The 26,402-nt window shown below is 42.3% G+C and overlaps 1 protein-coding gene across 9 annotated transcripts in view; it reads right to left on the bottom strand.

Annotated features, from left to right (window-relative positions):
- Nucleotides 1-26,402, bottom strand: part of SLC4A7 (solute carrier family 4 member 7) — a 135,428-nt gene that overhangs the window by 86,148 nt on the left and 22,878 nt on the right. For 3 of the 9 annotated variants that reach the window (XM_027451087.3, XM_038173785.2, XM_038173786.2), the window contains exon 1: nt 4,182-4,435. The exons of 1 other annotated variant lie outside the window; for it this stretch is intronic. In XM_027451087.3, coding sequence (XP_027306888.1) covers nt 4,182-4,229 — 48 coding nt within the window. In that variant the 5' untranslated portion in view covers nt 4,230-4,435. Of the gene's footprint in view, nt 1-2,341; nt 2,408-4,181; nt 4,436-26,402 lie in introns of those variants that run through there. 5 more of the 9 variants (XM_027451086.3, XM_027451084.3, XM_038173787.2 and 2 more) reach the window with 5 other exon arrangements.

Raw genomic sequence — 26,402 nt, 5'->3', positions numbered from 1 at the left:
GCTATTTAGCTGCAAACCAGTACAGCTGTAACTGTACTGGTTTAACTTCTGGAGAGCATATGGTCAGTCAGATGTCACAAGCTCACAGGTTTCCTGCACTGTGCTGAACTACGCAGTACAGACATACCCTCAGTTACCCTTATCCAGCCATGGAGAGAAAACACTCGTTCCAGCATATGGTAATATGAAAGAAAAAAAAAACTTAACTGTAGCAGCATAAATGTCCTCCAGAGATCTGTCATCTGACCTATCATCACAAAAGCCGCATGTCAAATAGGAAGGCTAGTAACCACACTGTGAAAAAGTGTTCCCTTATCTCAGTTCTAAACGAGTCACACAAGATGCATAAAGATATGCAGTAGTCAATTCTGTAAAAACTTTATTTTACCATACTGATGGTACTCACATTCTCACGTGTGAAGAACCACACAGCTAAATCAAACGTTGGAAGGCTTTTAAAAAGGAACTGTTTCAATAACCACCAAAGAGACGTACTGTAAAGCTAGACAAAGTTACCAGGCTATATGAAATGCAGTAACTAGACCAAGGCTTGGTTCTGAAACCACGTACTTCCATCTAACTGCCACCAAACACCTGGTTCTCCTTTGAAATATATTCATGAGAATTAGGTTGTACTTGAGGTTTTTCTTGAAAAGAAAAAGCAATTTGCATTTTTGATGACTAAACTGCTGAAATTGTAGTTGCCACCAGATTCTGACAGTTAGGCTAATTTTCATTTCAATCAGCGGCTCTGATTTCTGTTGCCCTACACTCCTCTAAATCTTCACAGGTTTTGTTACACATGAGAAAAGTTGGAGTACCAGACACTATCTCGTTGCATTAAAAAAGGCATTGGGATAAGGGGATGGGCAGACTCCACTGAAGTGTTGATGTGTTTCTGAAGTGAAATGTACCTGAAAGAGTCTTCAAATGAAGCCTGAAGTAAAAGACTGAAGCTGTCATTGAAACATGATTGCTGTTCAACAGCAAAGCCTAAACCCACCTGATAGAACACACACAGCTCTTGACAAATAAGTGGGAGCCAACCATGTAGTCACTTCAGAAAAAGCAGAGGGATACTAATGCCATCTTCAGCAATAACTGGCAGACCACATTACTGTCACGCTTCAACTTGAAGACAGAAAGAAAAGCTTCTTCCCCAGCAAGAGCCACTTTCAGTTCTACTATCACTTACAGTAGAACTGTGATAAAAACAGATCTGTTTCATTGGAAGGGGAACAAAACACACGTAAAAAAACATATCACCCATTACTCAGCCATACCACCTGGTCTACAACTTCATAAACCCTTTATGAAATACACAAACCAGTATCAAATACCGCACGGGAATTTCAACTTTTTTGTTTCAGGATGAAGCCTTTCCACAGTATCACCTGAAAAATACGTAGAGATAGGACTTTAATGTAAGTTCTTTTAAATGCTACTTATGACTGCTTAAGAAAAAAAAAAAAAAAAAAAGAAGAAAAAGAGCAAGCTGTCCCATAACTAACACCATGACAGAAACATGGAGTGAGAACCAAGATCATTGGTAATCAATAAAGCTTTTTAAATCCATTACTAACTGTCAGATTTATCACTGTGTAGACACCAAGAGACTAACATGCTCCAGTCCTACTTTAACAAACCCCAAAAAAATTTACATAAGTGTTAAGGAAACACACACACACAAGGCATATAACACCTCTACCTTACACTCTTATAACCTACTGAATTTTCAATTCAGACTTCCTGAGGTTGTTTCTCAGCTACTTCTTAACCTCAACATGCATCATCTCTCTTCCAGTACTCATCCAACCCCCCCTTAGTCCACAAGGACTTCTTGCATACACATCATATACCTGCGTATACCCTACAAGCATACCTGTGAAATCCCTACACTGAGTGAAGAACTGCCTGCTTTTGTTAGCTCTGAACCTATGTCCTATTGCCTTCATTTGACAGCTTCTAGCTTGTGTGATTTGGCCACGTGCCTCCTTTTCAATCTTTATCTGCTCTCTCCACAGTAGTTTTATAGAGCCTTAACATATCATCGCCCCATCTCCAAGTTATCTCTGCTAGGCTGACAAGTCCTAGCCCGTTGAGTCATTTCTCACCTAAGAGCTAATTCATATCTTGTTGCCCTTCGGTGAACCTTTCCCAATAATAACGCCTCTTTTCCAAGAGGGGAGTAGAGCAGCTTACAGTACTTAAGGTATGAGAGAACCATGGATTTATGCAGTTATTTATCTTTTTCCTGTTGTATTCTCTATTCCTACCACATTCTGATCATTGGTTGTTCTCTAGCTGTAATAATTATATCAGGCATCTGTTTCACACACACCTCTACACCTTTTATATACATATTGCCACCAAGCAGTCTCCTCAAAACACCAATGTCCTAAGCACTTGATGATTCTCTTCTTTAAGACTGGACCTAAAATATAAAACAAGCAAGATTAAAAGGTATTTTATACTTTTGATGAAATAAGTCCAGGCGGAAGGGGACGGGGTGGCACAGAGGTGTTCCTCCATACTAAGAGGCACCAAACTTTACATCTAATGGCCCATAAATGCAGAACCATCTGACTTACCAAAACTGGAGGGTGACCAAAAAGGAAGTTAGGGAGGTTATTTGATTGTGCTTCTTTGTTTTTAAGCCACAGCACTTAATTCACACTTTCTGCAGAATCCTTTCATCTTACAGAGCTGTTTATTTCTGAAAAAGCCGTGCACGTGTAAGCAGTTTCAGAAAGCTCTGCTAGCGGAATTAATGGCCTCTACTACCAGAAGCACAGGAACAGAAAAATTAAGTCAAGCTGTACTGTCAAAAGCACTTGTATTTGGGATTAAGTAGTGCTAGACTACAGCAGAGCATACAAGAATCACAACAAATCCAATGCTGCTATACTATGTAATTGCTCAGAGATCAGTGTGTCCTGTCTTTTCTTTAAGCCATTTACTGCATGTCTTCCCTATAAGTTATTTTTTCCCCTAGCTTTTAGCAATCTCTGCTCTCCTCCCTCTCTTCTGACATCTTCATTTCTGCCTCAGTTACAATTACCTCCCGGATACCCTTCTGCACCAAGACCAGGCTCCTGACCAGCCACTGCTGTTGCAAGGAAACCACCTTGGACCACTCCGACGAGCACCTCAGTTCTAAAGGCCTCCACGAGAAACGACCACGCAGCAGTACAGCGGCTCACGCAGCTGACCCGAAAGCCCCTTCTTAATTTCTGGCACAAGAGAATCTAAATGACTCCTGCTGGGCCTGACAAAGCCGCGCTCGGGGCACGCTGACTTTCACAAGTCTGTAATCCTCTTTGCATTAGGATTCACCTGAGGGTAACCACTAGCATCTTCACATTAACCCTACACATCCGAAGCCCAACAACTTTGGGATTTGCTCCGTACAGCCCAGCATCTCTTCACTAGATAAGGCAGATCCTATGGTTGTGAGGGCTCTCCTGCCTGCTAAGGAGAGAGATCTCCTTCAGAGAGCCGAGGCAGCGACAGGCCGGCGGAGCAGCAGCCTAGGACGGACCCACAGAGGATGCAGAGGTGCGCAGGGGAGTGCAGCTGCTTCAGCTCCTGCAGACCAGAGCCCTGCGAAGCGAGCTGCGAGCGAGGCTCCCGCAGGAACAAAGGGAAGGCGCCCTCGTGCCCTGCTCTCGCAGGAAGCCAGCGCCTCGCCGGGGCTGTCACCGCGGCTCCAGCCGCCCCGGGAGGAGCAGCGGGGAGCCGGGACCCACCCGGGGGCACTCCAGGAGGCTCCGAGGCGAGGCTGCCCCGCGGGGAACCAGCCCCGGGGGGGTGGGGGGGGGGGGCTCCCGGTGCAGCGCCCGGTCCCTGCCTCACCCCCGCCCAGGGGAAAGCCCCGCGGGGGGACCGCGTGCGCGGCACCCGCCCTGAGGGGAAGCGGAGCCGCCTCGGGAGCCCCCCCAGAACCGGCAGCGGGGCGAGGGGGAGCGGAGCGGCGGGGCCGGGACACGAGGCCGCCCCCGCGGCGGAACAAAGGCTGGGGAAGGGATGGGGATGGGGGGGGGGGGGGGCGGCCGAGCGCCATCGCGCCGCGCGCACGCGGTGGCCATTAACGGGCAGCGGGGCTCGGGGGAGGGGGGGGCTGTGAGGAGGGGTCCCCGCCGTGCGCGCCCCCGCTGTGCGCTCCCCCCCGCCGCCGTTACCGTGGTGAGCAGCGGTCGCATCTGCTCGCCCGCCCGCTCCTCTTCCATGGCGGCGGTGGCGGTGGGGAAGGAGGCAGGCAGGGTGCCGGGGGCTGCCTGGCGGAGCGGCGCTCGCTGCCCACGGGACGGGACGGGCCGGGACGGGGCGGCCGCGAGTGCTCCGAGCCCAGGCCGCCTGGGCGCGCCCCCTCCTCCCCCCTGCGCGGCCGGCGGCGCCGCCAGCCAATGGCGGGGAGCGCGCGGGGAGAGCGGGGAGCGCCTCCCGCCGGCACCGGCCCCGCCCCGCCCCGCCCGCCGCGGCCCCCCGGGGGCTGGCGCGGCGCTGAGGCGGGGCCGGGCCCGGCCGGGTCGGGCCGCGAGGGAAGGGGAGCGGCGCCCCGCGAGGAGCCGCGTGGCAGCGCCCCGGGGAGCTCCGCCCGGCCCTGTCAGGAGGGTTTCCAGCCCACGTGCCCCAAGCCCTTTTATTTATATTTATTTATTTATTTTTGGTGGAGGGAAGCTGGAATAAAGTAACCGTGATAAACGCAGTCGTTGCCAAAAGGCTGGGTTGCTCGCCCCTGTCTAAACAGTCCCGACAGACCTCCGCTCAAACAGCTTGAGATTTGAAAATTACGGTCAAAGCTGCGCTTTCAGTCATCTCCCTAAGCTCTCCCTTCGCTGGCAGGCTGCAGCCCACACCCACCTCACACGTACACATCGTGCCCACCGCCAGCACACGGGGTTGGACATAGCTCGTGCCCACGGGACCAGACATGCACATACACAACAGATGAGCCATCCCTTTGCACTGACTGTGCTCGATAACGTGCTGGCATCACCCTTAGGGCTTCTCCTAAGTAGTTTCGGGGAGACCCACGAGCCCCTTTTTCCACCCTAATATCCTGCCCAGCAAGATGAGGTGGCAGCCTTTGTTGGCCCAGGACCTCTGGAACTGAGCTGTCAGTGAAGCTCGAATGCTGTAACTATAAGAAGTTGGTGGGCACAGGGCACATCCAGTGCAGCCAAGGCACCACAATGCTTCTGGGGTGCGTTTGGCTTTAGCGCCTACTTGTTGCTTATGGCGTGTGAACTCTGGATGGTTTGGAAAGCTCAGGAAGAAGAAAACACCAGTGACTTTCACCACGGGCCTGGTCCCAGCTTGTCTTCTGAGGGAGATGCAGTCTGAATGGATGACTGAGGAGGCACAGAGGCTGCAGGATCACACCATGTTCATTAGAGAAGCAGCGTAAAAGAGAGAGCAGGCTGACGTAGATATGACACGGTCAAGACAGATCAAGGCAAGGGGAAGAATTAGACTGTGTCTCAAACAATCCCTCTCAGATGGAGATAAGACAGCTGCTGGTCTTATCAGTAGCTTTAGAAGCAGCAAACAGAAGGAATGCATACATCAGCAAACACCATGCTGGACTAAGAACACTATAAAAGGAGGCTTTGTGGAGCCCGCAGACAAAAATGTAAACCTGGCTGTAGAGGCTAACCAGGCCTCTTCTGCTGCCTACCAGCAGGAGGCTTAGCACAGCTTCTCAGAGCCACTCTGGGGGTTGGCCACAGGCTAGCACAGGGCTCTGAATTTTTGCCTGAGCGTGGGCAAGAGCAGCTGGTTGGTGACCAGTACTGGGCTCTGTGCTTTCAGGAAAGGAGGTGGCAGAGATAGATCAGTCTGCAGGTGAAAATAGTTGACCATTTATCTGAACAGATGCAAATGTCCCGGAAGGAACAGCAGGTGCACACTGCTGGGTGGCGCAGGGGACAGGTGGAGTCCTGGCCGTGATGCCAGAGCTCCTGACCCAGACAACTCTGAGGAAGCTTTCAAGTAAATGACTTGGCAGGAGTCTACACCAGGTCACTATAACCTGTAGTTTGAGGAACGTATCATTACTGTAAGCTATAGCTGCCTAGCTGTACAGGGCAGGTGAAGTAAGGCAAGCTGTGTAGAACTGATTGAGCAGCGAGCAATCTTAATGCACTCTTCAACCAAAGATTAGGACCTGGCTCATGTCTGAGCTGAGTTTGACCTCAGAGGGAGTTCAAACAGTGAGAGTAATAGAGAGAAATAAAGCACTTTGCACAACCACCACAAAAAAAAAAAAAAAAAATGCGTTATGAAGTACTTTGCTACACCTGTACACAGAATAACTGTGACCCATTCTGTCCTCTCCTTTTCCAGGAGCGGGAGGGCTGGCAGAGTTTCAGCTCAGACAGACTGTTGAAAATGATACCGCACTAGGCAGCATGGGTATAATGGGGATGAATTGTGACCAGCTCCCACAGGACAGTCCTAATCAGTGCAAAATTAGTGTCTTGGGAGGGTGATCACAGCACTCTTTCTTTGATACTGGGATGAACACAAGCCATCCTCACAAGCACAGATGTACTCCATTCTCTGGGGATACAGCCCAGAGAATAGTAATATCTAAAGTAAGGATTTCACATAATATGCACCAAATGGCAGTATTTGGTGAGGTTCCTGAGGGGACAGTAGAATTTTTCTGAAAACCCAGATGGACAGAGTCAGAAGAGTGTTTGTTTAGTCCATCATAAAGGAGGATACTGACATCAATGTCAGTTAGGTTTTGGCATCAGAGGATGTTCCTTTCCATTATCCTCCTGATCTGTTAAGAGGGGCTCTTCCTCTGGCAGAAAAGTGATGCTCTAGCACTATTCTCCATGGCATCAGAGAATACCCAATAGACAGATGAAGGTGCAGTACAAAAAGAGCCCAGCATTCGTTCACCATACTTCCTCTGGCACACTGTACTGAGAACACTATCTCCAGGTGAACACCCAGTCATTTGCTGAGCTGAAAAACTTGTTTGCGTACCGCATTCCATCAGGTCACTGTATGTACAACTATAGCAGAAAAGGCTAACCTGGCCTCCCCGCATCATGCTGCCTGAGTGAAAAGACAGTGATGCCCCTGTTTACCTGAAGTTGACCAGAACTTGGTAACATCTAAAACCTACGTTTTCCAAAACAAATGGTGTGGAAATATAAACAAGCCAGCTTTATGCATATGAGAGTAAGCGCAACTGTTAGTGACACACCAGACAACACATGAAAGGAGCTGCACGGGTCTAGTGTGACACTGGAGAAGTGGATCATCAGTATTTCAACAGTATAATGCACCTGGTCCACCAAGAGTGGCCTGATGATGCTTTTCCTCTGGTCCACTTCCCCCTCCGCCCCCCAAACACACATTCTTGGACATGGATGGAAAAGGCAGAAATTGTTGGATAAGTCAGACTTCTGATGAGGAAACAGCCTGTTTCCTTAAGGTAGAGCCATCAGCATCAGCTTCACACCTTACACTCCTGCTGTTTAATTTCTTGCCAACCATCAGGCATTTGCAGGGCCAAAAGGAAGGAAATTAGTAAAAGGAAGCTGGTAAGAGCACCTTCCATCCAGGCTGACACAAGCATCCCATCCACTCCAGTCATCAGCTGCTCTGGCAAGTATGACCTCCGTCAGGAAGTCACCACAGACTTCATGATCCGGATGACAAGACCACATTTGATGGGCCATTACGACAGTCGTGACCACTGCCAAAGCAAACTCCTTCTTGGGGTTTTTGTCTGTTGGTAATGGCTGTTCTCATGAGCTGACACAATATCATTAATAAAGACATTTACAATTGTGGGGAATAACTGTGGTAGATAATCACAAGATATTATTTTGGCAGCAGTTGTGCCCCTAAGCAGAACCCTAAGGTTAGTGAAGAAAGAAAACGCTAGGGAATCAGTATTCTGTCCCTTTTCTCCCCATAGAAAGCAGAAATCATCTCCATGGCTAGGACAAAGTCACAGGCTGAGGAACCACCAATGGAAAGAGAACTGGAGAGAGGGGTCGAGGGGGAGGAAGACAAGAGGTTTGTCCCTTACTGAGAATCTGATGGTGGCAGGAAAATAAATAAATAAATAAATAAAAGGAAATAAAAATAAAAATAAATAAAAGAAAAAAAAAAAAAACACAAATTCAAGAAATTAAATCACTGAGGATGAGAGAGACGCAGCAGGCAAACACCTGGTTCCTATAGCCGCACTAGGGCAAAGAACATAAAAATAGGAGTAACGAATGTCAATCAAAAGGGATAAGGGCAAAGACAGGCACAAGGACTAGTGCAAACAATCACAGGTGCAGAAAGTAACAGGCAAGAGAAACACTTGGGCAGGGTGAGAAGATTGGCTACAAGCAAAGGAGTGTAGAAAAAGATGCTGATCTCCTGAGGATCAGAAGGGCAAAAATCAGATGATAAAGGGGAGGGGGTAAGACGGACACAAACTAGAGATGCAAAAGTAGGAGGTGGCATTTTGGCCTAATACTCTGAAAGAAAAAGAAAAGGTTCTAGGGAGAGAGGAGTATAGCAGAAAACTGAAGAGTCTCAGGACTAAACAGGAAGACCACTGAAACTGAGACGGACCCCTGCTAATGTGTTCCTACATCACACTTTTAAAAATGAAACTCTCTAACATGCTCAAATAAGCTGTTAATTCTTTACATTCCAAGTACCTGTTCATCAGGTCCAAACTGTGGAAAGGCAAACATACTTGCAAATAAAGCTAGAAGATGTTGTATTTTGAATATCCATGTCATACAACACTAAATGCCCCCCAAAAAATTACCAGTTGCAGGTGTCTAAAATTGGAGAGAGAAAATTAGTTGAAGCTTTCGAAACTGTTTGGCTAGCCATCTGCAAAAGGATTAATGCCCCTTCCCTTACTTGTGAAAGACACCATGAAAATCAACGTGGATGAAACAACCAGACATACAAAGCTGCATACTAGTAAAAGAAGAATGAAAGAAAAATAATAATTTCACCCCTAGAGCAGTAAGAAATAAATGCAGCTTAAGGGTGCACAACTAAGACAAAGCATTGAGAAGGTGTTCATTAAAAGAGTACCATCATATGTTCGGGGGGCGTGTGTTGAATGAAGAATAGTCTTGTAACAAGAACAACAACAACAGCAACAACAAAACTCAAGCAACTGTGGAAATAAAGACCATCTCACAAGATGTATGAACAACAGGGTAAAATAAAAACCTGCATTCTGGCAGATCCCAAAGAAAGATTTACAAATGTTGATTGCTCATTTCTGCACAGCATGTGAATATAATATTATATTCAAAAATTTTGACTCAATATTTGTTGTATGTATGTATTGTATACTATTGTATGGCCAAAGATCAGAATTATTCTTGTTGCTTTGCAGATGATTTACTGTTCTATGTGGTTTTTAAATGCTTATGAAGAAATAATCACAGGCCTGAGGAGTTCATCATCTAAGGCTCAGAAAAAAAAAGCAGACTAGAGGACAAGTGCAGCATGTTTGAGGTGCACCAAAATTACCAAATTCCAAGATGAGGCGTAATCAATACCTCTCCTAAAACCACCTCTGTTGTGATGCCCTCAAAAGAGATTTCGGTGTAAACAAAACAGTGATGTCACCATTATTACAGTCACTAACTTGAATTGTACAGGTCTAGATGAGTAAAGTAGATTTGAAAGGCATAGAGCAAGTCAAGACAGGTTACTTAAGAAATAAAATCACTCCATTTCATTTTCTCTCCTCATTTCTCTGGTTTTTATAAGATCAATCGTCTTGATGTTGCTTTGTTCTTCCACATAAAGAGAAAGACAAATACATATAAAAATATGTAACTGTTACGTGTTTGAGGTGTTACACAGTTCAATAAGGGTTTTCTGTCTGGGGAAATTTGTTTCAGTTAAAGTGTCTTTGAAACGAACAGAAGAGAAAAGAAAAAAAAATCTACTGCTTAATCATTTTCAGTTATGTTGCAATACTAAAATCAGTACAGAGCTCTGACGAAAGGAGTTTACTATCTTCAGTGTACAGAACATGGCCATTTTAGAAGGCATGGTCAGATAGTGTATAAAAGGTCTCTGACAAACTACCAAACATCTTGGTTGTGTGTCCGTCTATTGCTATTTTTCATCTTTATTTCCAGCTTTTCTCAAAGCGCCAACCTTGTCTAAGTACAGTAACACAAATAAAGAATTTGGCAATCAAAATTAGCAACAGAAATCTTTGCAGAAAATTGTCAGTTATGTTTCTATACATGTGAAAATACATGCAGCTGATTTTTATCAATAAATGTGCATTACTTCCCCCATCCTTCTTGTGTACTATATGTAAATGTAAGAAATTTCTGCCCCTATATAGAAAAGCAGTATAATATATCCCCAGACTTAATCATAAGTTTAATGGTTACTAGTTTAAGGTGACCAGCTCAGCATCACCATGTACAGCTTATGACAAGAAGAGGCCTTCCTGACATTCCACATTCACACTGTTTAGCTTTATGGCAGCCATCATCTTCTCTCTTTCCCTAGGACACAGAAAGGAAAGGTTGTTTAACTTAAAATACAGCATTGGCAAAATTTAGGCTGGACGAAGTTTCTAGACACCAGAAGAATGAAGGTCAAAAGAACCCTTTCAAGATAGGTCTGGGGCAACCTTGAGAAAGCAAGAAACTACTTAATTTAGGACAGACCTCGAAGTAGTCATTAAGGATGTTAGCATGTAAATGCCTGCAGTAGGAGAGGACTCTTCCAAGAAAAGCTTCCAAGAAGCTCTTTCAAATTCTGCGGTCCCACATATTTCACTTGCAGCACTTGTTCCTTATTATCTTTACAGGTTCTCAGTGTAACATTTTAACCTCACCTATGCAGGTCATCAAATCATCAAAACAATCAACACTCTTTATTATAGCACTAGCTAGCCTAAAGCTCCAAATTTAACCTTTAGCCCTGTCCTCAGCCAAGGAAGAATATTAAAGGCTAGTCAGCTTCTATAATTTTTTCCTCATGCACAGAAAGAAGATAGCAAGTAAATAAAGATATTAATATATCCTAGGTTCCAGGTAGCTGAGGTAAATTGTGCAATATAGGACACCAAATCTCTTTTCCCATAAGGCTCTTTAGATGATCCCGTTCTTCCCACACAGTTTCTCTTCCATCACCCCAGGGAGCTTAATCATACCTGTTGTGATGAAAAGCCAGCTTCTAAATGAGTTTGGACACCCTCTGGACTCAGTTCCAAAACGCCCAATTAACTATATGCCAATTATTTAAATACAAAATGCCTTCAGAGTTGGCATTTCTGTCTCACAATGTTGTTCCACAAGGTCTTCACCCAATATCTAGTGACCATACCTTTAAAAATGGTTGTAACATCATCTGCATTAGCATCATTTTCCTTTCTTTCAATAATAATTGTAAACATAGAAGACCCTTTCTTAATGTTTTGTCAGCAGCACCGTTTTTTTACTTAGTACACCATCAATATCTTAATTTTTGTTTACAAAATACTATGCACCTGGGCTAAAAAAAAAAAAAAAAAACACTATGTCTATGTAGTTATCACTGTACTGAATGAAGTATCTTTATTATGTACTGAGTTTTCAATTCAGTGTCATGTTTTTTTCTTTCTGACCAGCAACAAAGCCAAAAAATACGTTTAACTTTAGATACTTGTATATTTGAGAAGTTGCAGCTTTTCAGAAGTAAGGTACGTAGGGACAGGTAATAGCCACTTAATAAAGTCACAGACCTTTAATATTTAAATATGTTATTATCATACATCAAATTATCATAAAATATTATCTAATTATAGATTGAAACTTAAGTGTTTTACTGAGTATTTTCCCATACATTGCCTTTTCCAACTCTTGCACACAGGGACAGCCCCATATATTTCTAATTTTCTCCTCAAGAATAGCAAAACCTTTATTTTAAAAGAGGAATTAAGCAAGAAGATCAGAGAGCTGGCAAGAATATCTCAATAAGACAGGGAGGCAACTCTTTCACGTACAACCTCCCAAGAGAGCAGATTTGAATGTTGTTTCTTGCCGAGCATAGACAGGATAGTGAAAAAGGTGCTTGTTGCTGAAGGACGTGACTGATGCAAATGAGGTTACATGTCCCACTAGGCACAGCTTTGTGATATTTTGGGGGAGGAAGTGGGTGGCCTACTTTGCTTCCTCCCTCACTTATAGAGAAATACTTGCTGCATACATTATTATCCCTACTATCTCTGGTTTTCTGGCACTGATAGAGGAGCATGGATATGGATAAGGAACACTTATTTACAAGGCAAATTCACGTCTCGCATTTTGTTATGCTGTAATTAACTTCAAGATGACACTGCTGCTAATGAGCTGTATGTATTCCCTAATGCAAATCAGATTAGGATTTACTGACGCTGTAACCTCCTCATGAGGGGACTGCTGTCAAAGTCCCTGGAGTAAATGTGACTTCTAGAAACTTCAAGACTCCTCTCTGAGACTTCTCAAGAACACAGGAAATACTGTAACGACAAGATTGTAATGAGATTCTCAATTGAAAGGTAAAAGAATCGATGGTAAATGTAGCTAGCAGGAGAGAAAGTGATTACAGCACAAATCTGGAGATTACTGTCTACCCGAATATCTTTCTTAGCAAAGACAGCTCCTCACAAATCACCAATTGGTAACACAAAACAAATTAATATTTTCCAGGACCTTGTGATCCGCTCTGTTCTCCTATCTTTGTCTAAGCGAAGAAGCATTCATCAGATTGTTCGTGAGGTGGGTTGTCTGCAAAAGAATCTAGAAAAATCCAATCACGGTTGAGTATCTTCCTGAGCCATTGTCAAAGTGCACTCTTGTTCTTGTCACTAAGGGCTCTTCCATGCCTCTTTGGTTTTCACTCTGGAAATGACCATGGGGCAAATCCCACCTCTTAGGCAATTTGGGGGCAAGGTTGTGCAGGTTATAGCGAGAAGAAAGCAGCAAGAAATGAGGATGGACAGCTAAAGAAAGCAACGTACAGCATGATTTGTCTTGATTCCTGAATTGTCTGTACTCCAGTCTAGAGGATTTACCGAGTGAGCTGGCACTGTGCTTAGAAGTGATGGCCCCAGGCCATTGCAGTGAAAATGGAAACTGCTACCTGCACTTTCTGTGCTATACAACTTAAGTTCTTGTAATATTTATGAAAGTACCGAACTGTAAGTAAACGCTATCCAGGACAATTGTTCTGTCAACAGCTGGAACACATGTTTCCGCAGCGCTCTGTAGCAGAGTAGGAGTCACATTACATCCCATCAGCCAGCTGGGAAGCTGTTTTCCCTTGTGATTGCGAACCAAGTTGTTTTTGGCAAGATACAAATAGCTGTGTCCCTGACAGACATCTAGGCACTATATTTCCAATTATGGAGAAGTTGCATTTGAGAGTTTCAAGTCTGAATTATGGACTTCACCTTAATTCAGCCGCTATTGCAAAACGATTTGCCTGTCAGGTTACAGACCGGTCTGGAAAAAAAAAAAACCTCCTATAGAAATCCAGCAACGGTTTGATCTTTTACTTGCACTTGCCTAGCAAAGGATTAAAACAGTTACAGTGAGACAACACAGATTTTCAGTTCTGTAAAATGTGACTATTTTATCTCAGAAGTGTCTTTTTCTCTCTTTTTTTTTTTTTTTTTGTCAATTGATTGATTGATATTAATGGGGGAAGATGTAAGAAAGCAAGTTGGAGTCTAACCATAAGAAAATTCAGACAAGATTTAAAATTTCATGAATTTGCTTCCTTTGAAGTGGCAAAGCTAAAACTTTATCCAGTCTCCCCTTCTTCCAGAATCATCTGGTGGTACTGTTACATTCAGCTTCCAGACAGTTGCCTTCAAAATTCCTATATTTTTACTATTTGCAATAAGAAGCAAACAATAAATGAAACACAAAAAGTTGTTTGGCACAGCTCTACAAGTATATGGGATATACCGTATTACCTTTGTGCTGCTGAAATGTTCTTTTATACTCTTCACAATGCTACTTCTTTACTATGGTCTATTTTAAAGGTGCATTATGGTTAGACAGTCTCAAATTCCTGTCTGATAATAGAAAAGTCAGACTTTTTGAAAAACAAAACTTTTCTTGTTGTGATTGTGCAGCTGACCTTCCATAGCAGAAAGTTTCATACACAACATTAGCTCAGGAATTCACCAAAATGACTTCAGTAAAATCAGATATTAGATAATTTATTAAATAAGTAATAAGGAAAGAAAAAATGAGTGGAAACAGAATACAGAAGCATATTATTTGGGGAAGAGATTTACAAGACCAACAATTACTTACGCCATTACATTACACTTCACATCTGTAACTAAATGTCTTTATCAGTGATTAGATAGCCAAGTATGCCAAATAGGTTACTGTGTATACTCAAAAAATAAGAAAATCTAGGCTCTTTGCTTAGTGCATATGTAGGAATATAGACTTCAAGTAGTCATATGTGGAAAAGAATAGGAATAAATCTTGAAATTAACTTATGACCTCATATCAAGTCAGCTGTCAGTTACAGAACTCTCGCTTACTTCATTGACTGCTATGTTCACTCAAGTATTCCCAATATAAATAACAAAATTGAGCAAGCATCCCTGTGCTACTCCGCCAGGCACCCACGGCATCACATAGGACACACGCATGGTGTGGGCTCATCGTTCAGGGTAACTGCAAGAACTGTAACACGGTAACACCTGCTGTACTGGATCAAATCACAGCTCTTTATGCTCCATATTCTGCTCCTGACACTGTCCCATAGCAGAATCTTAGGGAAAAAAATAAATAAATAAAATTAAATTAAAAAATATTAATTCACAAGTCCAGTATAATCTTTACCCTGGTACATCTTTCCATCTCTCAGCAGCTAGTGCTGTGATCGCTTACTCTGAATGCTGTCTTCAGACAACCACGTTCAAGAGCTGTAAATGTTCAAATCTGCCATGACTTTCTCCAACACGTATTTGAATTGATTTATGCTTTTGCTGAGCAAACAACTGCCTTTTGTTTTCAAACTCCCTGCCTTGTTGTAACTGAAGGAGTAACAGCTCCCAGACAAGTTATAAGAAACAGCCAGTATCCATTTGTTGTTAATTTTCCCCGTACCACACATGATCTTGTAAACCTCTGCCATTTCATTCCTCCAAGGAAGGAGCTATCTTTTCCTGAGGAAGAGGTGACTAAGGAGACCTAGTTGCTATGGTCCCTCCTTTGCACAAAATTCAGTTTGTAGCACTGAACCTGTTCCCACATCTCCAGCTCTGTTGTACTCCAAGGCACAGCTGTGTACAGTATTGAAAATGCAGATTTATGATGTTGACTTTGAAGCCTTCTACCTGTGATCTGAATGCATGTTTGCACTTATAATTAATGTATACCCACTTTCAAGGTCACGCTTACGGCACTTAATTATCCTTCAGCCTGTTCATCTGTTTTATTTCAGCTTAGAAAATATTTTCTTTCCAACACTGACATGCTTGAAAATAGAGAATCCTACTTAATATATCTAAGAGAAGAACATCTTGGCATGGATGTAGAAGGGTAGCAAAAGGTAAATACAGTCTCTGCTGTTCTGTTATTCGTCTCTGGACAAGAAATACTCTGAGCAAAGATTTACAGCTTGTGTAAATCATTTTGGCTACACTGTCTGGACCAACCACATCTGTGTCAAGTAGTCCACGTACAGCCTAAGCAATAGTAGTACATTGTCTCAAAATTGTGCAGGGAGAAAGTAAAAAAAAAAAAAGGGGGGGGGGGGGAGATTTAAAAAAAAAAAAAAAAAAAGATTAGATATCTTCACATAGACAAGTGAAGACAGATAAGAGCGTATTCCAGTGGTGAGGCCATTCCAAACATAGCATGGCACTCTGCTAGGCCTAATCACACTGCTGAGAAAAAAATCACACCACTGAGAAAGAGCCCATATAGGAATACCCTCAGACACTTGCTGACACTTTCTCTCTCTTCTTTGCCTTTTTAGAGAATGTCCATTTACAGCCAACAAATACTTCTTATTTAATTCCTTCCCAATTTCTGGATGCAAATTAGTAGTAGAAGTAACAGTATCAGTAACAAACTGATATGACGCTCTTCCCAGCTTAAAATTGCCATCACCCTGCTGAACTTCAAAGGCAACAAGCGTTACCACTGGTTTGGCATTCCACCTTATCTCCCCATTAGCATTTGTCTTAAACTTTCATTTGTATTGTTCTGGCAAAGTAAAAACACCCAGAGACAACTCTTTTTATCTTCAGCTGTGTCATGTGGAATACTTCTGGCAATTTCACTCATAATCACTACTGCTTAAGTTGGGAGTAAAATATCCAGTTACACCAGCAGATACATAAATCAGGTTTACACATTTAGTTTTGAATTACTACAACTACAGACTGTTCATACTAACCTGAACATACTCTTTGTTCCCTAACTGCAAGGTACAGAGAAAACATAAAGTCTTGCAATCATTACGCACACTAACTTTTTGTTCTTTGTAATTTAAAATTATTATGATAGCTGCAGAGAAACACATTCCAGGACTCTAGCATGCCAAAACTCTGTGTAAGCAAAGTTTCTAGGATTTGATTTCTCAAAGAAAATATACATAATAATGACAACGTTAGGGCCCCTAGTTTGGTCTCAAGTCTCAGATCCTCCGAGATATTTGTTACTGTTGTATTGCATTTCAGTAATAAAATTGCTCTCCACCTTCTTTTCCATTACAGTTTCATTTGAAAGAAAAACAAAACACTACTAAAATTCATCATTTATTCAACACTAACAGCAGTTCGGCAAAGCTTTACACAAATCTTCCAGTGCAGGATACGCCTTTCTTTGTTTAAGCTTCTAAATTAGGTTATATAGGCACTAATTAGAACCTGCATCATGCACCCAAAAAAACGGTCTAAACTTCAAGCTCAGTAAAGTATAATACAAACCAAAGATAGAAGGTTGTAGATGGAAATAAAATGCCAAACATAAGCTTCACGATTTGCCAAGAAAACTGTAGATAAAAATAAAGCTCAGAGGTTAACTCTAATACTTGGCTGTAGGAAAGCTTACTTTGCTGAGGACTAGAGTTAGAATAACTCCCTGAAGAACTCTGGCACTGGTCGGAGCAGACTGCAAGGACTTATGATATTTAAAAAACAATTCCTTCCAGAGCCAGAAATGATTAGCTTTCAAGAACACATCCGGGTTTTGCTCTTTTCAGTTTTTAGCTTAAGTAAAATTATTTTGCCAATAGTATTTTTGGAGAAGCCCCACAGAGTGGATAAAAAAAGCTCCATCAAAAGATGACAGCTTTGTGACAGAGATAATAAATCTCGTCACTGTCTCAGAGCAGGAGCAACAGTAATTGAACACTTCTGTCTACTACATAACCAGAGGGAATGGATTTTTCCCTGTGAGAAGCTACACCCAAAATACCTCAAGTGATTTTTTTATATCGCTGCCCTCCAAAAATGTCTGGGCCAGGGACAAGCTATAACCCTGGTGCTTATTGCTACCACCAGGTTCTGAGTTTTGCACGCCGTCCCTCTCTTGACACAAGGGAGTACGGCCCACAGTTTATTTCTGCAACTGAAATGATATGATCAAACCTAGTCCCCAAACGCAAGATCATATCAGCTGTTTGCAGAGCTTATGTCTCATAACTTGTGAGTCTCCTTGCCTTGCACCTATTATTTCTTACTCTGTCTCAGAAGACTGGAGGGTGGTCCCATAGCAGTATAATTTAATCTGGATCTGGGCTGCTGGAGTCCTGCTTCCTTCTGCATGCTATCATGTCCCTCTCTTGTGCTAGGATGGCTGATTCTGTGATTGCACAGTGAGCCGGCTCAGGGAGGTAAGCCAGCTCAAAACCAGTCCTAAAAAGGGGGTTATTTTTTGTCTGGCTTGGTCCTCTAGGGAGAGGACCATGATATCCCCCAGTACATCAGCTACAGTTGCTGCAGTACTACAACTTTATTCTTGTTCCCGGTTCAACCATCACATCAGACTCTTCTGTCCCTCCATTAAATCTTCAAACAAGTTATCTTGTATGTTCGTCTTGCAGCTTCTCACATTTAGCAGGTCTCCATAAGCATTCCCTGAGCTATCTTATTCTTCTTCCAATCTCCCTGCACTTATCATGGGTGTAATTGTTGACCTGCAATTACATTTTTTTTTTTATAAACATAGATAAAAAGTATCCCTCTTGTTTACTTACCCTGCCCCTTTGCAAGACTTATTCATGTGGCAGTACTCTCTGAGGCACTGGCTGTGTCTGTGCGAGATACTGTACAAATACAGAACAAAGGAATTTCAACTGGAGACATGAGACAATAAAAATGACATATCCTAGATTCAATAAAGGGCAAGAGCAGTCATTCCCAGACTACGTGCTGTATGTATCAGTAACAGTACTTCCAGTGATGGTACCTACTGCTGTTGCCACTACTAGTAGTGGCAGATAGGAAAAAAAAAAAAAAAGCTGTGAGGTAAGGAGCATTTCTGTTACTGCTGGGCTCAGCAGTATGAAATAAACTAGCCATGATAGATGCTCACTGTGTCTCAGCTTCCATAGTCTAGTCTGAAGGAGGGAAACACAGACTGTTGTGATGCTTAGCAGAGAGAAACAGGGTTGCATAATGAAAAGACATTCCGGCCACTACAGTTGCCAGTGTCTTTAGCAGCAGCAGAGTGATCCAAGCCAGCAGGCCTTGCTATAGAAAAGAGAAGGGATGTCTTGTGCTTTGCCTCTGATACTAACCACAGAAAGCAGCTGCTCCACTTTCCTCCTCCCAGGCACATGTTCTAGCCTTGAGCCCACTTTCACCCCACATCTAGCAAAGTCAGTCCACTCCTCCTGGCTTCAGTGAGAGCCCTGCATGTTGCCTGCATGCTGCTGACACCAGAGCCCTCCCTCCCTCCTATTTCTATTTCTACATGAATGTAGAGCTATCCTGAGAGATTCCTCAGTAACACCAAGCTCAGGATGAAAAAGAGGTGACTCAGCACTATCAGCATTTTTTATTTATGTATTTACTTATTTTCCAAGCAATAAGGAAAGGACAAATCCTTCTCTCCTTGCTACAGTCCTCCAGCAAGATACATACTGTAAATCTCTGCCAGCCGAAATTGCCTTCGTTAACAGGCCCAAACATGAGCCCTGGTAACAAAGTCTAGACTGTGTTGCTAAAATAAGACAGCAGAAATTAAGTACTCCTTGGACATACTCTGACAGCAGACTACCAGTGCAGATGCTACATGACTGGTCCTGATAAGAACAATTCTCCAGCAGCCATCACAACCATCCCACTGTGTCTTTGTTCTTGAGGCAGTGTCTACTTCAGTCACTTGTTCAAGCTCCGGCACCCAGGAATCCCAGCCACCAGAGCCTTCTCCCTCTCTTTAAAGCCCATTTCCTAGTCCACCTTGCCACACAAAAGCTCCAGCTTGAAACCGTACTGCTGCCTGGGAAAGGACTCCAGGATCTCTTAGACATGGGGGCTTGCACTGCCTCTTGCAGCCCACCACAAGAAATATTTATGTGGTTTCTGCAGCACAGAAAGCAAAACCAGACTCTGCTGAGAAACATGCTAGGCAAAGGCACAACAAGAGCCTGACAGAAGTGAGGAAAACACACCATCCAGGCTCCTCTCCTCTAGAATAGAGAGGTGCCCACCAAATTTGGTGATGACACCACTCCAGTGTTGTCATTCATGCTTCGTAAGACCCAGAAAGAGGCACATCAGCTGTGCCCACTGAGGATGGATCTGAGGAGTTGCCCCGATTGCAAATATAAATTGAGAAGCTGGTACAGACTGAGTACAACAGAAGTAACTCTGTTCTTATGTTAAACCCAGACTTTGGAAGGGACATGGTAAGAATAAGGGAAGAGGGTTCAAGGGACTCTGTAGTACGTGCTTTTCTCAGACAGTAAGTCTGAAATCTACATTCCCACTCCTTTTAGAGGCATGCCATTATATACAGGTGGCTAGGAAAAAAAAATAATACAACTTTCTAAGAGTCCAAACACATGTCCCAACAAAAAAAGAATGTAGCAAAGGACCAAGGAGTTACACTGAGCACACCAGGAGGCTAGTAGAGCAGTCCTCCTGACACTGGACCATAGTACCTGCCAGGCTCTAAGCCCATCTGCAGGGTGCAGCTACAGCCATCCCCACTGCCCCTAAGCAAGCAGATAAATTAACACCTTTCATTCGCAGCTGTGATGAGCAGAGACCACACACACATAGCCAGTTTCCACAGTTCAGCTGACAAGCGCTCGCTACCACAGCTTTGCATGTGCCCACACCCAAACACGTTTCTCAATCAATGAATTCTGACAGGGTACTCACTGCATGGCATCCAGACATCTTGCAGAATGTAAGATAATTTTTTCCAGACACTTGCAAAACCAAAGACTACTCAGCCCATGGATAACTCGGTGCTCGTGAGGCCACATAACTTGCTTCCTTATCTGTCTGTACTGTACATAAACAAAACTGACTGATTCAGAGTTAGTAAACATTTGGATTTTTTCCTCCATTTAAAAAAAATATATATTTAAGACAAATTAATATGCAAGTATTTACAGGTTTAGTAATGCACTATTATTAATGCAGTTTCTTTTGACTTACTACTAGTAAACTTTTTGCTTTTTCAATCAAGATACTATCAAGTAAAGCAAAATGTTACAGGTCAAGTTAGCATCTTTTCACCATATCTGCGTGGACTTGGACAAATATTTGAGTTAGTGCACAAACATCAGCATGTTACGATACTATTCTACGTAGTTTAAATTATCTTTTAAAGCCTCACCCAGTTTTACAGTATTGAATGTGTTCTTGCAGCTACAACGGCTGTTCAAGTATTACCAGCCAATATCCTGACCTTCTGTCCCTTCCACCCATTGCTACATATATGTCCCATATATGTGCAAAGCATAGCAAGATCATGTACAACGGGAATACAAAATCCAGGCCTACCAAACTCAACATCCTAAGCCTGGTCAGACAGCAATGAAATCTGTCCTTGCTTCTGCGCACTGCATGGCTCTATGAGCCAAAGAAGGCTGGGAGGCCAAAGTCGTTGCAGTTATTTATGATACTGCAATGGTATCAGTATAAGCATATCATTCCTAGGATGTTCTTTGAAAAGCCCTGAACTTCTAAAAATGCAAATATCCTTCACTTACTCCTTCAGTGCTCAGAATAAAGTCCCTAAAAAGCCATCCCACACCAGTGAAGTGCTCCCTCTTCTTTGTGCTCTGGGGCAAAGTCACGTGCAGCCAAGGAAGGCAGGTCTGAGTTCTGGTGGCCCACCAGGAAGGTTATTATTTCCGACACCCCTCTTATTTCTGGCACAACATCTACAATCACCACCTTCAACAGAAGGCGGTGATACCATCCCTCCTGGTAAAGTCCCTTCTCCCTCAGATGCTCAGAGAAAAGCAATGACTCTCTCACCAAGAGCTTCCCAGGATTTCAGACTCCCAGAGTTTCATTATAATTCATTCATTATAATTCAGCTTTTATTGCATCAGAGAAACATCTCTTCCGAGTCTTAAGTTCCGATGCTACTCCTGATTATTTCTGATGGGACCTGGCTACTTCCCTGCAGCACATACTCATCTCTCACACAGACCCAAAAGCACCAGTCCACCTCCTTAACTGTTCCTCTGGTGAAGGCAGTCCTGAAATAAAAATACAACTACACCTAAAATGGTAAGGTGATAAGGTGACAAAATTGAGAAGCAATGACAAGCTGTTTTTAAATGTCAAGAAAATTATTATTGCAATGAAAAACATGTCCTTGAGTACAGCATCTATAGGACATGGAGCTCAGCAAAAGGGTCCTACAGCACAATACTTTGGGTGCTGGTAGGAAGCTCTTCACAGTGCCTTGTGTATTTTGTGTTTGTAGTCCCTCATATTAATGGCATGTTACAAAAACCTGAGCACAAACAGAACAGCTAAGCAGCCAATGCCATTAACAAACCTAGCTTTTAGTGTCAGACCTGGCTTTAGTCACTTTGGCCAAGAGTGGTGACAAGCATACAGAAATCGAACAGTTGGCCTGAGTTCCTCTATTTGGGATTAGCCTAAGCACTGTAGCCTCTCTCTTTAGTTTTCCTAACAGAGATTGATTTGTATTCACTGTTCTGTGTTGCACCAAAGTAAATGGTTTGAGGCTGCCAGTGTGAGCCTGTGTCATACAAACCACTGCTGCCAGGCTGAAACCAACGCTCTGTTTATTGGCTACTGTGCGTATGGTGTTTGCTTCTTATGTTATCTTATTGGAACAGCTTTGTAGAAATAGAAATCATTTAATAATCCCTTATCAAAACTTCAAGTCGGGTTTTATCTTTCTGCTGTTCTTGCAAAGGATATTATTTGTTAAATATGAATCTGACCAACCATGGATTTCTTTTTGTTTGTTTCTACACCCATGAAAGCATTTATGCTCATTTTCTTTTCCTGCAAGTAGTTGGTCAAGTTTAACTCTTTGTCAATTTAACCAGTAAGTATGTTTGTAGCTGGGGAAATATACCTCCTCCTGCCTCATGATTAAATATCAGTATCATGGTTTTTATACAATAGATTATTTGTATGGCATCTTCACAGGCTAAGTATTACACATGTTATATATGCTAAATATTACACATTTTGGATCTCATAACTGCAAACAAATGCAACACATCTTACAAACTTAACATTCTTGAAAAATTAGTACTGGATACATATTACACTATGTCAATGAAAGAGAAAGAAATGAATAGCAATCTTGGACATAAGGCTTTATTTTTTTATGGAAATACATATTTGGCAATGCAGTAATGCTGCTTTCAGATGAAGGATGGATGAGGGAAGACTTATTAAAACAACAAATTAATTAAATCTATTAATTACAGGAAGGGTGGGAGAATGCAAGGGAGAAATTAGACTAAGGGCTTTCCATAAAATGTTTCGATTCTTGCTTTGATTTGGTTTAGCTTTGTGTTTAGCTATTGCCTAAGGAAAACTCTCTGATCGAACACATCCGATCTAATGTTAGATACAGTAAGTCTAATGCTTTGTGTGGAACATTGCTAGTTTACCAAAAAGTTGCAACAAACCCCTAACAAGTTCAAAGGGTGGAGGAGCAAGTTATTATTTCCCTAGAGATAGAGCAATTCAAATAAAATATTGTTTCTGCTCCCTGGACCAGAACTAGAAAAGGCTAGTTTTGCTATAATGGGGCCTCTTAATAAGGCCTATTATAGCAACAGAAATGGCCTGAAAAATTGTCAGCTTTATGCTAATTGAAGACTGTAAAAAGATCACAAGAATATTACCTAAACACCAATGAAAGAAAGGTGGTTTTTTTTTTTTAGTTACAAGTAAATTTCCTACATCTCTAAGCTTCCTAAGTACAACTAAAGGGAAATGAGCTATTTTCAGTGTTGCTATAGAAAAATCCATTCAAGAGAATTAGTTTGACAGTCTCTGTATCTCACGCTATCCACAGAAGAATGTCCCATAAACATATCAGCTCACTTACCATTGTGAACTGTAACCTCTTACAGCAGCACAAACAGCTCTGGGGACAATTTGATGTAAATTCTGCAATCGCTTAAGTCAGTGGAGCTTCGATAACTTCAGTGTGTATATTTCAGATTTACATAAGCACAAATAAGCAAAATCAAAATTGGGAACCACACTCTGCAAAGTTTTCTCACAGTTAGTCATATTTGCAGAAAGAGTTATTTGGTCTTTCCCTTCAAACATTTGATAAGCCTTAAAAAACTCTCCCTCCCTCCAACACATGCACAGAGGTACTGCCAGAACATTTTTATGTCCCCATTAAAGTGCTTTCTTGCCTTTGGGAATGTAAAAAGATGCAATTCTGTATTAAAAAAATGATACAGAGACATTGTTGGCATAAACAGAGATGCAGTGGGTTGGTGGAACTTCTGCAGAATCCCTCTGCAGCCAGCTGCATTCAGCGCAGATGCTGCAGGTTATCATGCTTTCACCATGTCACGTATTTATGATCCCATAGGAAAACAAGACTGTATTAAAAAAAAAAAAAAAAAAGAAAAGAAAAAAGAGCTGAGTCCAGCAATACTTTTAAAATAAGTGAGAGCACGTAAAAACATGCCCCGCTTACAGCAGTGCCAAAAACATCTCGCTCAGATACACGTGGCATTCACTCAGATCCCAGCCTCCCAGTGAAATTCCACCTGCACGCCTGTCAGCCATGCAGAACTGCTCAGAGACTTATTTCTATCATTGTCAATGGCCTTTTATCCCTATCTCTTTTAAGGTGCTTAATTCCTGATCTGAGCAACCAGGGAAGCTATGTATCTTTGAGGATCCAAGCCTAAACTTCACCGAATATCAAACAATTCAATCTGAGTCATTAAACTTATATGTCTTGAGGATTTGAAGAAATGTGCCCTGTCAGGAATACATGCTTACCAAGTCCCAGTACAAGATATGGATTATTCCTTCTGCTGTCCACATCCTAAAATTTCCTGTAGCCAGCAACTGAATTTAGTTACACTCCCTAACAGCTGGCACTCCTAACAGCTTGCAGGTGGTAACTTAAAATACATGTGGCTCCTTACTGGGCAGCAGATGAGCTGGTGGGAAATGACTGGGGCTTCAGTAAGTGGTCACAGCTTGCTGTATGTGAAGCTGAGACACCGGCAGCATTTGCTTCTACCTCTTGTAGCATATATCAGGAAGCCACAGTTACCCAGTTTGATAGAGCCACTGCTAATTCCCACCAGCAAGTTTCTCTTCCCACGCCCCAGGAGCTGCATAAAAAGGCTGGTTATGGCCTTCTTGCACAGAACTGCTCCACTGTTCAACCACTCACCCGTGAATTCTGAGGAGGAAATATTTTGCCCATTATGATATTTTATCTTGTGTCTGCTTCTAATGAACTCACAAAGTAGGAGAAACAAGAATTATGAGACTTTTCATTACAGCTGGTTAAGCCAGCATCTTCCATACTGAGTGCTGTATGTCAGCTGCTATTCATTTGATTTTAAACACTTATTGCTTTGGGGGGACTTAAAATCACACAATATCCTGAGCTGGAATGGAACCCACAAGGATCACTGAGTCCAACTGCTGGCTCCACACAGGACCACCAAAAATCAAACTGTGTGTCTGAGAGCCTCTCTCTCCTGCCATTAGTCAGGATCAGCTGTGCCTATATGATCACTGGCACAGTGATTGAGCAGTTTATTGCCTTATCCCCTGAAGGTTGCCAAGGGAGGTTGAGGAATCACCCTGCGAGTGCTAACTACCCCCACTATTAAACAGCTCTTCCTAGCATCTAGCCTAAGTATTACTTGCTGCAATTCAGCTACTATGCACAGATAAGATACAGAACCACTCATTTCCTTCTATTTCACAGCCACTTTGTCTGTGTTTTATGACTTTTTTCCACGTTTCCTCTGACTTCTTTTTCCTAGACTAAAGACTAACATCTTTCCTTGTAGATCTTAACTATTACCTTGAGTTACCATCAGCAGTATGGCACAATATTTGATTGATTGCATTTGATTGATTGCCATATTAACAACTTTCTTGTGTGTCTGAAGAACTGTACCAATCTTTCAAAATAAAAAATTATCATAAATGTCAAAAGTAATTATTATTACAACATATACAAATAAGCATTGTGCATTTCCAGTGGTAAATATATTCAGGAGCACTGTGCTATGAAAATAAATAATTTATAAATGCTTGGAATTTTTATTAAACTCAGTCAAATTCTGCAGCTCATCTAACTACAACAATCACCTAGTACTGTGAGTTTGTTTTTATATGAGAGGAATATGCCATTCCTCTAATCAACTACCCTTTCACCTGCTGACAGTGGCCACATTCAAGATAGCTAGCAGCAAAATAAAGAAAAAGGAAATGATTTCCCCTCCCTTTTCACAAACACATTCTTCAATTTTTCCAGTATCTGGTGTTTATCAGTGTTTTAATTAAATAGCTCACCCATTCACTCTCTCCATACCAACAACTGATAAATCACCACAGAATGGAAAACTGCTTTGTGCGGGAAGTGTTCACGGACAAGAAAATTTATTCTGTCATTAATTACTTAGCATCAGCCATTTCTGATTTTTCAATAATAAAAATGGAGGTGTATCTGTGATGGTTAGAATTATTCAAAGGTACAGTATTGAGTACTTCAGGTGCCCATGGTTAAAAGAGATCGTGACAATATAACCCGCATGGGCAATTAATAATGGAATAAATCAGAACAAATTACATGCTGAAAGTATAAAGTAATGCTGGAACAAAGCAACAAAAGGAAAAACCACAAAGCTCTTTGTTTGGCAGATAGGTGAATCAGTTTCATCATCCTTTGTAACAAGATCATGCACTTTAATTA

The sequence above is a fragment of the Anas platyrhynchos genome, chromosome 2 (assembly GCF_047663525.1).
Source record: "Anas platyrhynchos isolate ZD024472 breed Pekin duck chromosome 2, IASCAAS_PekinDuck_T2T, whole genome shotgun sequence".
Classification (NCBI taxonomy): domain Eukaryota; kingdom Metazoa; phylum Chordata; class Aves; order Anseriformes; family Anatidae; genus Anas; species Anas platyrhynchos.
Note: the sequence above shows the minus strand (reverse complement) of the source record. Positions and strands in the feature narration are given on the sequence as shown.